The following is a 16,521-nucleotide window of genomic DNA, read 5'->3' on the forward strand; positions in this document are numbered from 1 at the left end:
ATAGATCCACAGAAACCGATTTAACGTTGATGAATTGTTTGTTCCTAAAATCTAATTTAAAAGCAGAAGTGAAATAATTTCATTAGCCACAGAAGGGCTCCAGTATTTACGAATACATCGTTTATCGCAGGCCCATCAATGAGATTTGTTAATATATATCACTGGTTGACAAAGTCTTCAGGATTATATACAGGACTAGCTAACTGTCCATCAATGTGACAGTGGAGAAATGAGGATGAGCATGAAAGTTGGGAAGGGGACGGTATCCTAGCCTAACTAGAATTGGGAAAAACAGAAGTTCTCGCGCTCATCAATGTCCTCCAAACTCTTCGAAGCTCAGTTCTCCTTGCTCCCATTTTCTATTGCGATCTGATTTACTTTTTGTTTGAATGGGGAAAGTGTGTGCTACAGCTTGAAAATGCACATTTTAAAGTACACATTTTTCAAACACAATGGCAAATTTGGGAATATGTGAGGTTTCCCCCCAAAATGTGCTCCTGACCTTCGTGGTTGTAAGCAGGGCAAATTCTCAGGATTTGCAAAGTGAAACAAAATTTTTGTACATCCCTAACACCTTTCTTTCCTTTCGCAGCAGCATTACAGCCTTAGGAAGCTGGCAAGGATGGGAGCAATGCCCGCTCCTTGACGGCTTTGGCACTGCCACCACCATGAACAAGGGGTGGATCATTTCTCCATGAACATGATGGAGTGAGACTGGCTTTACCTATAAAATGATATTATGGATCGTAAAGTCTTAGTTTAGAGTACCAATATTTCTTATTTTTTGTTATGAGTTTTGAAAGAATATTAACAGGCCTAAGACAGCTCGACATTAATGCTAACAAGAAGGTATTTAGAACATAGTACCAGGCAGCTCCGATTACCATACAGTAAGGTCTATGAAGTAACTGTAAGGATCTGGAATCCCAGTGATAATTATTCAATAAGAACGTATCCTTGAATCATTTCTGGTTTGTTTCTGGGCCAGTTTTGGGCAGCCTCTTTAATTTTGTTTTCATTTGTTTATTGTCTCATTAGTTTATTTCTTAATTGCTTAATTTATACATTAATTACAATGGAGACCCAGGCTGTTTTCTGATGCCAGCAACTTTGGTATTTTCCATCCAAATTGCATCCAATTTTCAGGTGTTGTACTACTACTTCATGGCATCAGTCAAGCTTCAGACAAACTGGAGAAAAAGCCCCCATTTTATAACCTATTAAGGGTTATTAAGTCCTACAGCTCCAAATATGCCCCAGCTAGCAAGGCTGGTTGGGGAACGCTGGGAGTTGTAGGAATTTCCTCCTGTCTAAACATACATAGGATAGCACCTTAAATAAGGCTTGACATCACCAACGTTTCCCATTGCTTTATGTTTGAAGTTGGATCATAGCAATTAACAGGGAGCAGACCTACGATGATGGCTCCTGCCCCCAAGGTCGTGTGTCTTCTTGGCCGTGCCCCTCAACACATGCACATTGAGTGTGGACATATGCAGGGGTAAAGCCATGTGCATAGACCTCTATATGCATAGGCCCCCATGGGAGCTAGAACACTGACCATGCAGGGTTCCCCTCCTGGAGGAAACCATTTACAAATAGGCTTCCGTCCTCCAGATGTCCATGCTCCACATTTCTGCAACAGGAGGCTCATGCCTCAGAGACTATTTGTAGATAATCTTTCTATGCTTCAGATTAGGCAGTTTTCAGAACTTGTCACTTTCAGTGCACTCTCTCCCCACTACAGAATGTTCTAAAACCTAACAAACTTCTAAACAATGCAAAGTCTCTGGTTAATTTCAGAAATCCTTCCTGCGAAGAAAGAATGCCACTGCCAAATGAGATCAATTGGTGTCAAAAATAATAAATAATTATGACCTTTCCAGCCATTGCATGCAAGATTCATCACATGATATATTTGCCCCACAGCATAAACCTGGGCACCCCTTAAGAGATAACAGAACACAACTTTGACTTAGGACAATTTACAGAAGAAAGCCTACTTGAAAATTGATTTGATTAAATCCTGATTATTTTTGTTCAAGGAGGAACAAATACATTCTAGGAATTTCATTAAGAGAACTGCTCAAGTTTAAAAGTCTGCAGCAGGGAGAAGAAGAGGTTTTGCAACAGGACCTGAATCAAACTACTAAGCAGCAAACCGCATACAGGATCGAGTTTACCTTTTAACCGTGGACTGTGCACATACATTCTCTGCAGATGTAGATTGATTGGAACAAATTCTAGTGTCTTTTCCCCTTTACTGCAGCTCGATTTAAAGGAAGAGCCTGGAAAGCAAAAGTTTAAAGAATCATTATCTGAAGTGCCTGCCAGATGTCTTATCTTGCTTAAAATGCCAGAACAATACTTCTACATTGACAATATTTTAATGTTACCTTTAATGGGTTATCATGCATTAAGAGAAGTATAGTTTGCTGACTCCATTAGCATGTGCCACAAAGCATGTGAACGAAACAAAACAGTTTCGTTCACAGAACAAATTAATGTTTGTGTCCCACCCGGCCTGCTTAGTGATATATGTTCCAACATGCTGTTTCCAACAACAAGTTGGAAACGATGCCAGAGTTTAACTTTACTACATATTTATATGTTTGTGTGTGGGCTAGATATACTAGGACACAGAACTAGCAAGTATCTCAAGAACATCTCCACATCCTACTAATATCTTTATGGAAAGCACTTCTGTGTAAAAATGAGCAGAAAAACTGTGAGTGATGATCATGCACACACACATGCAGAGAGAAACCTATTTCCCTGGCTTGGATGCTGTGAAGCCTGCAGAAGAGTCTTTCCCTCCCCATAAACTACTCCTTACTGCACATAGGAATAAAGCTATCAAACATCACTTCACATACGGCTGTAGCAACAGCCTTCTGCAGGCTCTTATAGGCCTGGGATGTCCAGAGAAAACTGTGTGTAAGCAGAGTTCTGCAAATGCCTGTGTGCATGCCTGTGTGTGTGTTTTAAAAGGCTTGTAGAAGGAGGGGGAGGGAGGGAGAAACCAATAAACACAACACATTTAATAAATCTTCCAGCAAATCCATGGAAAACAATTTTAAATTTGTAATGATGTGCTTTGGTGACACAATCCTGATTCTAAGCTTTTAAACCCATCTAGAGAAAGAACGGAAATGGCTTTGTGACCTACATATTAAGTTAGAGCACAAATAATTTCTAGTACTGAATACCTGTAGCTTTCTTACATCCCAGATGGGAGCTGCTCAAAGTGGTATAATTCCATCTCTGAAGCTAAGTAGGTCTGGGCTTGGCTAGCAGTCCTTGGATCACCTGAGGACTCCAAGGTTGCAACTCTGAGTTCCTTGGATATGAAGTTAGTCTTCCCCAACCAGGTGTGCCCCTCCAGATGTGTCAGGCTACACCTCCCAGAATCCCCTTGCCTGATTGGGGAAGGCTGTAGCAGGGCTTAGATACATACATGTAGGCACACACACAAAAGAATAAATGCATGAAAAAATGGCTCTGTTAAAATATGGAACAACTAGGACTAATGGAGTGCATAGTTTACTAAGGAACAATACTTGTGCAATATTTTAGACAGAAACATTTTTTTTAATGCACTAGTTACTCAACACAATGCGTTAAAATACATGATTGAATTCAATGCATCTGTTTCCTTGTTTGTTTTTTAAATAGCACCCTCCTGATCAGGATTCACATGGTGGTTCTTCAGAAGAGTAAATTTAACCCTTTCCCCTGTGCTTTGGTCTTTATGAAAATGGGCCATGCATCTGCTGTTTGTGGCGTTATCCCCTTCAGTGCTGTAAATTTCTTGAGTAAGAATCGCCTTACTTAGCGCTCTATTGCCAATGTCAAAAGATTCCTTATAAGCGGGTGTAAGTCTCATTGGAACATGTGCAAGTTTGTACATGGGTCTAATGAGAGCACATCACATAGCACTGCTTTTCCACCGAGGACGGCAAATTGCCATTGGCACCAAAGGCAGGTTTCCCTATATGATAAATAGCAGTGCAGTCAGTCAGTGGTATTTTCATTACATCCCCCTCCTCATGGTCCTAAATTTCAGTTGCCCAACATGAAATGCAATCACACACTATATCTATTGCCTAGTTTGGCCCCCAGGGGTTTTTGCAAGGATGTGGCATGCTTAATCAGCATGTCTGTAGCTTGCAATCCAGATGGGATCATATTTGATACAAATGCAAATAGACTCTGCCTAGCAACTGTGGATCAAAAGCAAGGATGATGGCATCAGAACTCCATGCTATGAAGTACTTTTCCCAGGTAAGGCCCTCCATCACTGGCGAAGCTGCTGCCTGGAAGCACCTTTCGAAAAGAGTCGGGGGAATTGATCAGCTCCTCACATGCTCAGCCCTTCAGAAATGCTGTGTTGGATTGTTGGATAACAACTGAAATGTCTACAGCTACTTAATGTGCAGAGATGATGTACTCACAACCCACTCTGTAGAAGAAACAGTGTTATTTTCCTGAGTCAATGGTGAAAACTTGCAGCAGCTGTCTGGTGACAAACGGGCTGTCCCATAAGCTCTGAGGCTGCCTGGCATGGAATAAGCAATGTCTCCATCACAAAAGAACAGAAACCCACTGATTGGCTCCTGGATGACAGCTTTTAAAGGATAACTTTCAAAAAACAAATGTTTTGAACAATATTTCAGTGCTTTTCTGTGGCTTGGTGATACTGAAGCACAATTATTTAACAAAGCCACAAAGTTGTATTTATATACAAGCTACTCTACTTAGTTTGTAGGACGTTCCAGAGACACTGTGAATGAGTGATAAACTCATCTGCTTTCAATGGCACTGTTCTGACAACATTCCTGCCACCCCAATGTCCAGGACTGTACCCAGACAATGACTGGGACTAGATTTTTAGAGGAGAAAAGTGAATGGCCCTTTAATTATCTGAGCTTTATTATTTCTTTATTTCATTTATATCCCAACTTTTTTCCTCCTTAAGGAACCCAAGGCGGAATACATAATCCTTCTCCTCTCCATTTTATCCTCACAACAACAGCCCTGTTGGGCCGAGAGTCTGTGGCCCAAAGTCACCCAGTGAGCTTCCATGGCCATGAGGGGACTAGAACACGGATCTTCCAACTCCCAGTCCAATACTCTAACTACTACACCTCACTGGCTATGAACTACCTCTCTGGATATGCATTTTACCTATTATTATTATTATTATTATTATTATTATTATTATTATTATTATTATTATTCCTTCAAATTATTTTAGTTACATCAGAAATACACACAAAGATCCCCAGGCCTTTATCTAGACAATGACCAGAACTAGATTTTTAGGGGAGAAAAGTGAGTGACTCTCTATTTATCTGAGTTTTATCTTCCAGGCTCTGGGAGATCCTACACTGAAATAAGTGAGGGACTCCTTGTTGAGTCATTTACTTCTCCCCATAGTGATGGGACAGGGGGACGGCGAAGGGCAGAGGGGATGCATGCATGCCCAAGGTATATTTCAGCCGTGTGCGGGCGGATATCAACTGAACAAAGCCTACGTGACAGATCTATGTAGAATGAAAATTCAACAAATCATTACTTTAGCTGTCGAGAAAGGATTTTTTCCATACCTGTATACTTCCCAAGTTCTGCAAGCATATTTTGGTAGAGGTTCAACATTTGATCACAGTGTGAAATAACACTTCTCCGCATGTTGTCCCAATGTGGAGCAAGTTCCCCAAGTTCTTTAAGATCTTGATTCCTAGAGTGGAAGAAAAAATAAAACCATGGCATCAGTCCAGTTATGCACACAAAAAATATTATACTACTAATAAAACAGTTTCAACAGCTAATTAACTTCTTATTTATCCACGCTGTAGCTCAGTCATTGTGCACATGCTCTGCATACAAAAGGCCCCAAGTTAAATCCTTGGCATCTCCAGGTAGAGCTGGGAAAGACCTGTCCAAAATCCCAGACAGTTGTCGGTCAGTGTAACCAAAGACAATACTGAGCTAGATGGACCAATATTCTGACTCCGTATACGGAAGCGTCCTATGTTATTTCTATATTTAATAGGGAAAAACTGAGCCCAGAGTGCCTCGCCCAACACTAGTTGTGAGTCCATAGACAGAGATGGGACTTCAAAATATATCTCCCTGATCCAAATCCAATCTCATTCCACCAATATTTAAGATTTGGTTGACTTTCTTTTCAGTTAAAGCTTATGTCTTGTCATGAATGTACATCATAAAAATTGTAGTATCTGATGACTTTTTGTGTGAAAATGAATTGGTCTGTGTCCACGTCCAATTGTTCATAAAGTAGAAAGCATGGCTAGAGAGTCTAGAAACAGGAGAGCCTGCTAAATTAGCATTTTCAAAAAGCACATTTTAGTGAGCACCATGGCACTGACTTGCAAACAATCCCTGCATTAAAATAACTTCATCCATGTCACAAGAATAGCATGTACAGATATTATTATTATTATTATTATTATTATTATTATTATTATTATTATTATTATTTTAACATTAGCTTAAGCAAAAATCTGGTATCCTTTCTTAACGTATTATACCGGGATGAATTCCTGTCCTGGTTAATCTTCATCGTGGCAAATCCATTGAAAATGTCAGTGTCATAGAAAACAAACAATTACACAACTGAACTTACAAAGGGAAATCCTTTAGCAAGTTACCAGTCTTCCTGTTCATTCTTTTAGAGGTTGAACTGACTGAAACAGAGTTCATATTGTCTGAAAGCACATGAATAAGATATATTCTTTGTATGCTTAAATTCCTAAATTCAATCCTCTGCATTTGCAGCTTAAAAGGAAGGCTAGGCCAGTGTGGTGTAGTGGCTAATAGTTTTGGACTGGGAGTCAGGAGATCGGATTCTAGTCCCCACGGGAGCCCACTGGGTGACTTTGGACCAGTCACAGCCAATTCAACAGTCTTCACTATTTGTGATGGTCAGAGATCAGGCAGACACGTTGAAGTGTATTTGGCTCCAAATGTTTTGTTGGCATCTTCAGATGTCAATAACAGAAATTCACCTATAGGTCACAATAGGACAAGAGGAGGCTCTGGACATCTTTGTATTCAATATAACATCCAACTACACAACAACTCTGTAGTTTTAGCAGTAAAACCTGCTAAAACCATCAACAGCCTCTAGCGACACATTTATTGTTTTGTACGTTCAGTTCTACTATGTGTCATATCTCAACAGCCCCATCCATATCCATGCTCAGTCAACAAAGAAATGTTCATAATGATCCTTAGTTCAGCACAAATGTTACAAATAACATACCAACAGTGTTGCAGGTAGTTCTAGGGTCAGTGTGTGGACCTAAGACTTCTATTGCTAATCCTTTCGACTGCATCGTAAAGGATACATTTTATATGAAGTTTACTCTGATTTGGAAGTGACATTCTCAGCAGCCCCCCACCCCCCTGGTCTTAAATGTTAATCTGAAATCAAGAACAGGTGGCTAAACCTTGCATAAAACAGTGAAAATCCTCTTTGTTTAAGTGCTAAACCGATCTCTCAATGCAGACACATGCTGTTCTCATTAACTTCTACTGGGAATCATTTACATATTTTTGAAGGTAGACTATAGTTCTGAATATCTTCTTAAAATATCCCCTCTATGATCACTTTGCTAGATTTATTTATTTAGCTTTACATACTACTTGGTTTGCATATCCCAGTAGGATAAGATAAACATGTACGCCTACAACATTTCTTTCTTCATGAACAGATATTATAAGATAATGGAATCGAATGAATAGCTCATTTAATGGACTCAGGGTTTCATCCCAAAATAACAGTTTATATGTAAAAATATTTCAAAATAAATTGATTATATACTAATCAAAAATGGTAGCTACTTATCAACACTTATCAGTTCATGGCCTCTTTTTTGTAGCTCACTGAGGGCAAGTCATTAAATTATACATTATGAATAAAAAAACTTTATTATCTATCAGCTATAATATTGATAACTGGCAAATAAAGGGAGAAAATGTGGAGGCAGTGACAGACTTTGTATTTCTGGGCGCAACGATTACTGCAGATGCTGACTGCAGCCAGGAAATCAGAAGACGTTTACTTCTTGGGAGGAGAGCAATGACAAATCCTGATTCAATTGTTAAGAGCAGAGACACCACACTGACAACAAAGGTCCGCATAGTTAAAGCAATGGTATTCCCCATGGTAACCTATGGCTGCGAGAGCTGGACCATAAGGAAAGCTGAGCGAAGGAAGATAGATGTTTTTGAACTGTGGTGTTGGAGGAAAATTCTGAGAGTGCCTTGGACTGCAAGAATATCAAACCAGTCCATACTCCAGGAAATAAAGCCAGACTGCTCACTTGAGGGAATGGTATTAAAGGCAAAACTGAAGTACTTTGGCCACATAATGAGAAGACAGGATACCCTGGAGAAGAGGCTGATGCTAGGGAAAGTAGAAGGCAAAAGGAAGAGGGGCCGACCAAGGGCAAGATGGATGGATGATATTCTGGAGGTGACAGACTTGACCTTGGGGGAGCTAGGGGTGGCAACGGCCGACAGAAAGCTCTGGCATGGGCTGGTCCATGAAGTCATGAAGAGTCGAAAATGACTGAACGAATAAACAACAACAACAATATATATATATATATATATATATATATATATATATATATATCAACTGTAGTATCTTTAGTTATACTTAATAGTAGTCTACTTTTACTAGTCCCATTCAGTATCTGATGTGGCAAATAGTAATAAAACGCAAAGAAGCAATCAAATCCAAATGCCAGTTGCCTGAATAATGCTTCACAGCCTGTCTCTAATCCTACTTACTTGGAACTTGGAAGTAATTCTCATTAAACTAAATGTAAATGACTGCTCTAAGGACTCAAATGAGTTCGGCCTTCTAGGTTCCTGTTCTCTAGCCTATCTAATATACTTTACTGAAGAAGTTGTAAACACATCCTTTACTTAAGGATATTAATAACAAAGGGGGAATGTTTATACCGTCTGCCATCAAAGTGTTTAATGCCAAGTCTGCAGCCCAGCTTTTATATGCCTCCAATATCTGGATAGGGGGATTAACATCTGAGATAGATAGGCTGCAGACAAGGTTTTTGAGGACCCTTCTTCAACTCCCAAAGTGTGTCCCTAATTCGGTACTTTTGTTGGAAACCGGGGAAAGCTCTCTTTCGCTTAGGGCTTGGTGGTCTGCCTTAAAATTTTGGATGGAAGTTAGTCTTTTTGGGAGGGGCTCAGGTCTGCTTCCCTGTCTGGCTCAGGACAACTACGTGAACAGCTGGTCCAAGCTTCTTGCCAGGAAGGCAGCTTCAATAGGTCTCTCCTCTTCCCTCCTCCTTAATCTGGGCTTGAATTTTGCTTTTAAAGCTATCAAACAAAGACTGTGGGATATAGCCTTCTGCGACTTACGTGCTCGCTCTCATGTTTCTTGCTCTCCCAGTGCATTGCACGTTCATTACGTTGGGCCTCTTCAGCTGGCTGACTATCTAAAGAACTTGTCGGTCGCTAAATATCGTATTGCCTTCTCCAAGGCCAGATGCAATGTTTACTCTATTGAATTACTTCAGGGCAGATATGCTGGTATCCCTTATCAGGAACGACGGTGCCCCTGTAGGAATACGGAAGTGGAGACGATGGAGCATAGCCTTCTGTCCTGTAGCTTTTATAATCAGGCCCGCCATCTTATGATTACCCCATTGTTGAGCAAACTGCCCAGAACTTCAGGCAAATTTTATGTTAAGTTTCTGTTGGAAAATAAGTCTTCAAGTGTAACTTTGGCTGTTGCTAAATTTCTTACAGTGGCGGCCAAGATTAGAGCTCTTTGTGTATTAGACTAAAGTTGATAATAGCTCTAATTGTATGATTTCATGTCTGATTCTTGTGTTTGGTTGTTTGTTGTTTGTTTTCTTTTTATGGATCTATAGATCGCAATAAAGAAAGTAGTAGTAGATATTAATAACCCTTTATAGCAATTGAGATTTTCAACATCTCTTTCTTAGGGGTATTCTCCAAAAGTTGGAGAAGTTAGAAAGAGGCCCATGTAATGCTTCATGCTACTGATATTTCTTTCACTTGAGTTGCTTACAAAATATCTAATGCTTTGGTTTTGAAGATTTTAACACTTATTTTTTAAAAACTGATTTTTAAAAATATTTGGATATTTTAAACATTTGGGGGTTTGGCAGACTAAGGGCATGTTTACACCAGCCCTATATCCTGGGACCGTTCCTGTGCATCCAAATGCCACACAGGGGATTCCGGGAGCAGGCAGGGATGATCCCTCCATTTTCCTGGGATAACACGTAGGTGTAGAAAGGGCCTAAATGTCTAGATCAATACATTAAAAAACATAGTACATTTTTGTTCTAAACTGACATGAAACCAAAACTGATTACTTTTAGATAATGTAACAGTGGGTTAGATAACATATTTGCACTAAGGAACTTATATCATGGGCAATCTAGTTTCAAAACAATGCAAGAACTGCTATCCATACTGTTATAGTATATCACAACACACAAGGAAAAGTAAAGTATAAGCCTTAGTCCACATGCTTAGACATTCCACTGAGGGCCAAAGCAGACATTACTTGAAAGACGTAGGAAGCAGCTACATCTATTGCTTTTGCTTTTACTCTAGGGTAAGCCCATGGGGCCCAATCCAGACTGGGACTCAAGCATGGGGGGTAAGGGACTTTAACCCTTTTCCCCATGGCAGCCCCTATCTGGATGGGGCCCACTCCACCCGCAATTTATAGAACCAAATACGATAAAATACTATAGTACAAAATACTAAAAATTACAGCTCCATCTAAAGTAATGTTCTGCATTGGGCCTGAGATCCAGCAAATCCCTTTCTGCCTGTTCAAGGAATTTTGCTTAAATGTATGAATAGCAGCCTTGGGCTTCCCTCCCCTCCTCTCTGCTTAGCAAATTGGGTTCTTACCTTGCTAGAGTAGCTAGTGAGGGGTGGGGCTGAGCACAGTATACGGGATATAACACATGAAGAATGCGAAAACAACTGCAAATGCAGATCCTACCTTCCATATTTTTCTAAGCCAGGGCCAATTCATTTTAACTATGGGATGAAAGGCTGTGATTCACAACTTATTTAACCAAAGGTACTTTGGTACAAGTTGCTTAATATCTGTGTAGCTGAAGATTCTTATATATTATTCAAAGATTTTAAAAACCTGCCTGTTTCAGACCACAGTTAAAGCTATCTCATGTTGGTTCAAGCTCCAATAAAGCCAGGAAATTCGAAGCTAAAGCTCATACCTTAACAGACGTGCCCCATGTCTGTTGTGCAATATCACACATTGTGCTTGCTCACAACTTCTTCTCCATGTGCCCACACTTTTTCTTAGTCTTTCATGTCTAGATCCAGATGGGAAAGATGCAGTGCCTGGGTCCGGCAAAGGTTGTCCTGGACCTGTATTGCTTTATGAAGCATCTGAACCATACTGTATTACTAGTGGAGTCCTCCTGTGAGTTGACAGGAGGACTCCACAACCAGTTTGTTGTTTGTAAGTGAGCACAATTTGTGTCATTCAGAACATAAGAAGTGCCATGCTGGATCAGACCAAGGGTCCATCTAGTCCAGCACTCTGTTCACACAGTTGTCGATCAGGGACCAACAAAGGTGTCAACAGAGACCAACAAAGCAGGAAAGGGTTCAGCAGCACCCTCCCACCCATGTTCCCCAGCAACTGATGACACAGGCTCACTGCCTTGAATACTGGAGATAGCACACAACCATCAGGGCTAGTAGCCATTGATAGCCTTTGCTTCCAGGAATTTATCCACCCCCCTTTTAAAGCCATCCAAATTGGTGCCATCACTACATCTTGTGGTAGTGAATTCCATAACTTAACTATGTGTTGTGTGAAGAAGTTTTTCCTTCTATTTGTCCTGAATATCCTGTTAGTATTTGTATTGTATGTATTAAAATGTGTAATTTTACAAAGAATAAATTCACTGAAGAAGAATGAAATAGGCAAAAGATTGTAACAATCTAAAAGCAGGTGTTTAAAATTAAGGCACAAGAAACACTGAATCACACAGTGCCAGCCTGTTAACCATTTAAATAGGGGAGTGTCTCAAACAGAGTTGTGGGCGGAAGTGAATAGGAGGGGGAATGTACATGCTGCTGTGGGAGTTTGTTTGGGAAGCTGTTCAGCAAGTTCAGCCTGAAGGTATTCAAAAAGACTTTTACAAAGGAAAGAAGGAAAAAGGACTCTTTGCAGAGGAAAAGAATGTAACTTAGAACTGTATGTATGAAAGGCATACAAGTTGTTCATATGCTGCTAATCTGAAAAGTAAGGCTACTCATCCTTAAACCTAGTGTAAGAAGTTTGTTCTGGCATGTAGGATTAAAGGGTGAATCCACTGTGTCACTCTGTTTCAATTAATAAAAATACCTTAACATATCCCACCAATTAGCTTCATGGGATGTCCCCTTTGGGTTCTAGTATTATGAGAGAAGGGAAAAATGTTTCCCAATCCACATTCTCCACACCATGCATATTTTTGTACATGTCTATCATGTCTCCCCTTAGCCTCATTTTTCCCCCAAGCTAAACAATCCCAGCTGTTGTCACCTTTCCTCATAGGTGTCATTACACAACATCATCTCTGAACATGGGGCACATCTGTTATGGCATCAGCCTGAGCTTCCAATTTCCTAGCTTTGTGGAGCTTGAGCCAACATAAGATAGTCTTAACTATGGTCTTAAACAGGCAGGATTTTTTAATCATTGATTTCCTCTGTTTTTTAAACAAGAAATATATTATTACAGTGCTTTAGAAAATAACAACCCACAAACAAGTCATTAACTAAGTAGATGTGTGCAAAGAAATAGTGATGTCCATGAATGCTTAGTATAGCTTTCTTCTGAGTAAACCTGCACAGGATACCAGCATAGCCTTTTCCTTTTTCCTCTCTCTTTTCATCAGTGATATATCAATCAATGACAGTGATTCTTCCAGCCTTCAAAATTACCTCACTCTTATCTCAGTGGACAGCTTCCTGATACCTCTCCCACTGTCAGAATGCTGACAGGAACCCTGGAATTCCTTTCAAAATATTGGAGTACTTGCAGTATTCTAACTTCAGAGTGAAACTGAGCATGCCAGTAGTTGCTGCCATGGTTTTTATGGGGCAGAAAAACTTTGATAACTTTTAAACCGTTGCGCAGAATTTCTCCCCACCAATTAAAGGCTCACCTCCTCGACATCAATAGTTTCTTCCAGAATTCGAAAGAAATCTACAGAATGCTGAGTTGCAGCTTGGAATAAAAGTACAAATGTGTTTCAGCACTTTTTAACTTGCTGTATCAGTGGGAATTTGTACCAGATTGGTTTGACATTTTGCATAGGGTAGATTATGGATGCCAAGTTTCAAGTTATTAGTTCAACAGGTGTAATTTTATAAGCCTTTTGAGGCTTATAATGATGGAACCTTTTCTCTTTTATTCTTCTTTTTTTGCAACTCACCTTAACTAAATAGGCATTCAAGTGCCCTTTTATATGTTGCTCAAAATTACCATTTTGAAGTGAATAGAGACATAGCAAATTAGAATGAAGTGTGCTTCTTGAATTGCCTTCTGGACAGAGCTGCATGACAACTTAAAACGGACTGTGAATAGCACCTTTATTATCATTAACTTTTCAATATTTATGTGTGGTTATAGAGAAACAACTTCTATTACTGGGCACCTAGTTCTGCATAGGACTTGGTTTTCAGATCCCTCACCATCCTGGTTGCTTTTCTCTGGACACACAGCAACTTATCAATGTTCTTCATAAAATGGGACACCCAGAACTGGACATAGTACTCCAAATGCTGTCTAACTATACAGAATGGAGTGGAACCACTAATTCCTGTGATCTGGACACCATGCTTCTGTTAATATCCAAGAGTGCATTCATTATTTTAGCTGCTGCATCACACTGCTGGCTCATATTCATTACCATGCAATGGTGTCCAATAGTCCAATGAATGCCATTTTTAGTGGAAATGTAGGGTATAAATTAAACAAACAAATAGTCAATTCAACAGGAATACTTGATTTTAATTTGGTATGGCTCAATTGACTTCAATTTTCAATTGACTTCATCTACAACTTTTAAGTTCCTGTATCATTGCAAGTACTTTGAACTAGTATAAGCAGAAGTTCTGCAATGGCTAAGAGAAAGGCATATCACAAGCACAAAGGGAGCTTTTAAAATATTTTGGGAAAGCAAATCAATCCATCAAGAAACACCCTAGAATTTAGGCTCTATATTTTGGGCACTAGGCACTAAAATCTAATTCAATTTAAATCAATAAATTCATTGTAAAAATAGACATATATTTAGGTTTTGTTGCCTCATATTAATCTATGCTCCCTGTATATTCTTAGGTCTTCTTATAACATTTATGGCTTCAGGCCTGGGCTCAATGGCTATAGAAAACTGGGCGTCCTAACATTTTTGCAGCCGTGGTGAGCTATCAGAACTGCAGCTTTGAACACCTGGCAATGAAGCATTTCTAGGCTCTGGACCGACCCCACCCACCTAAGCTGCCGATGGGATCCTCCTGGACAGGGACCTTGTCTGAGCAAAAGGGCCTTATTGGTGCCTCTGTGCTTTTCTCTGCTCTGACTCCTGGCTTAGTCCTTCAGGTTTCATTCAGTTCCAGCTCCTGGTTTCTAGCTTACCTCTACAGCTGTAAGTGTGGCTCAGCCTTAACAACAGCAGACTCAGCAGGCTGCAACTTTGAATCAGTGAATTCAGGGATTTCGGTCAACTTCTATTATCGATGTTATAAAGACAGTTTTATAGATTACTTTTACTTTTTCATACTGTTTCCCTTACCTTCTCATATCCTCCTTTATGTGCAGGTTGATGAGTTCCTTGGGAATATGAAAAGAAAGAGTACTCTCAGACATCTGTTCCCGTACACACATCCACTTGTTGTCAGAAGTGGGGAATCTATACAACTTACAGACCGGATTTTTTAACACTGCAGAAGGGGGGAAAATGATAGGATTGCTTAATTGCAGCTATATTTTTGTTCAGAAGTTATCACAGTAGTTTATTACACAAGTTATTTATCTCTTTCTCTCCCTCTTGCAAACATTAAAGTCCACACAAAAAATAATAATCTTGCTTTTAATTTATTATGCATATTTCAATAAATTAAAGGCAGGGGCCCTTAGGTTATGCTACCCAAACAGAAGACAATTAAATTCTACTAAGTACAGTAGATGCTGGATTTATCACTTCAGCTGCAATAAGATTAAAAGCTCAGCACTACTGGCATAGATTCCGAAGATAAAAGAAAACCTAGCAGAGTAATAAATAGTGAAACCTCAACAAGCAGCTGATACCATTAAAAACATGAGCTATGAATGGAAATATTCTCCCAGCTCCACAGCCAGGTGAAAGTGAAGCTAGATAGAGTGATTGTACACAGACATGTGCTTAAAGGTCTCCACTATAACTACTTTTTAAAATATGTGCAGAATAGGGCATTTAATATTATGAGAACTATTTACATTATATGAAAAACATTATCTCTGTGTCTTTATTGTCATGCTTTCTGGTACACTACAGAATAATATGTAACAGTAATTGACTTCAGAAAGATAGTGAATACCTGAGTGCCAGTTCAACAACAGGTATTATTTATTTATTGCATTTGCATCATCATCATCGTCATCATCATCATCATAATGCTTCCAGATTGGAAAGGCTTTGCTAGGTGAAGGCCAAATGATCAAATGATGCAACGAGAAGTGAGGGTAATCTTGAACAGATACGCAGCATGACCAATTTTAATACAAATTTTAATCAATTGGTTTTGGAAAGTATAATGAGATTCTATGCAATGAGACAGGTTTGAATCTACATTGTTAGTAACAGGAAATCAGTTCAACCACACAGGTTCTTCAAAAGATGAAGTATACTTCATTTAAAAACAAACCAAACAAAGGAACCAAAAAGCCAACAATGGAGGCAATGTGGTATGTCCATAAACAAATAGGGTGCACTGTTATTACAGGACCAACATTTACATTCAAAAGTTAGGACATCAATTCAAGGCATTCATTTTGAAGGCAGTTTCAGATAGTAATCAATATGGCACCCATACCGCTAATGTAGCCTTCAGCCAGGCCATATTTCTATTGGTTCCTTTCCCAGAGACAGGACAGATGGACAGCATTGCCGTAGCCACTATAGCAGGGATAGGAATGCCATCTCTGTATTGGCTAGCCAGTCACAATGAGTGCCCCCCCTCACTCCATCCTCATAAAATCAGCAATAAAGAATTGCAGCGAACTGGCAGGAGGGGCACAACTGACTTCTCAATAGAACAACTGAGAAGGAAACCCAAGGGGAGGCCAGAATATAAACACAGAGAGGAGAAAGGGCAGGGAGAACAAGGAAGAGAAGAGAAGAACAATACTAGGAGTCAGACCCAGTATCTAGGGTAGCCTTCCCCCACCTGGTTCCCTTCAGATACTTT

The 16,521-nt window shown here is 39.7% G+C and overlaps 2 protein-coding genes across 2 annotated transcripts in view; one reads left to right on the forward strand and one right to left on the reverse strand.

Annotated features, from left to right (window-relative positions):
- The window catches only part of SCOC (short coiled-coil protein), a 652,090-nt gene that overhangs the window by 635,527 nt on the left and 42 nt on the right, over positions 1-16,521 (forward strand). The gene's annotated exons all lie outside the window — the stretch shown is intronic.
- Positions 1-16,521, reverse strand: part of INPP4B (inositol polyphosphate-4-phosphatase type II B) — a 257,893-nt gene that overhangs the window by 84,163 nt on the left and 157,209 nt on the right. Inside the window, exons 12-14 of the mRNA XM_063136347.1 lie at positions 14,868-15,015; positions 5,610-5,740; positions 2,184-2,288 (exon numbers count right to left, since the gene is read on the reverse strand). Of these exons, the coding sequence (XP_062992417.1) occupies positions 2,184-2,288; positions 5,610-5,740; positions 14,868-15,015 (384 nt within the window). The remainder of the gene's footprint in view (positions 1-2,183; positions 2,289-5,609; positions 5,741-14,867; positions 15,016-16,521) is intronic.

Source organism: Elgaria multicarinata, chromosome 10 (assembly GCF_023053635.1).
Source record: "Elgaria multicarinata webbii isolate HBS135686 ecotype San Diego chromosome 10, rElgMul1.1.pri, whole genome shotgun sequence".
NCBI lineage: Eukaryota > Metazoa > Chordata > Lepidosauria > Squamata > Anguidae > Elgaria > Elgaria multicarinata.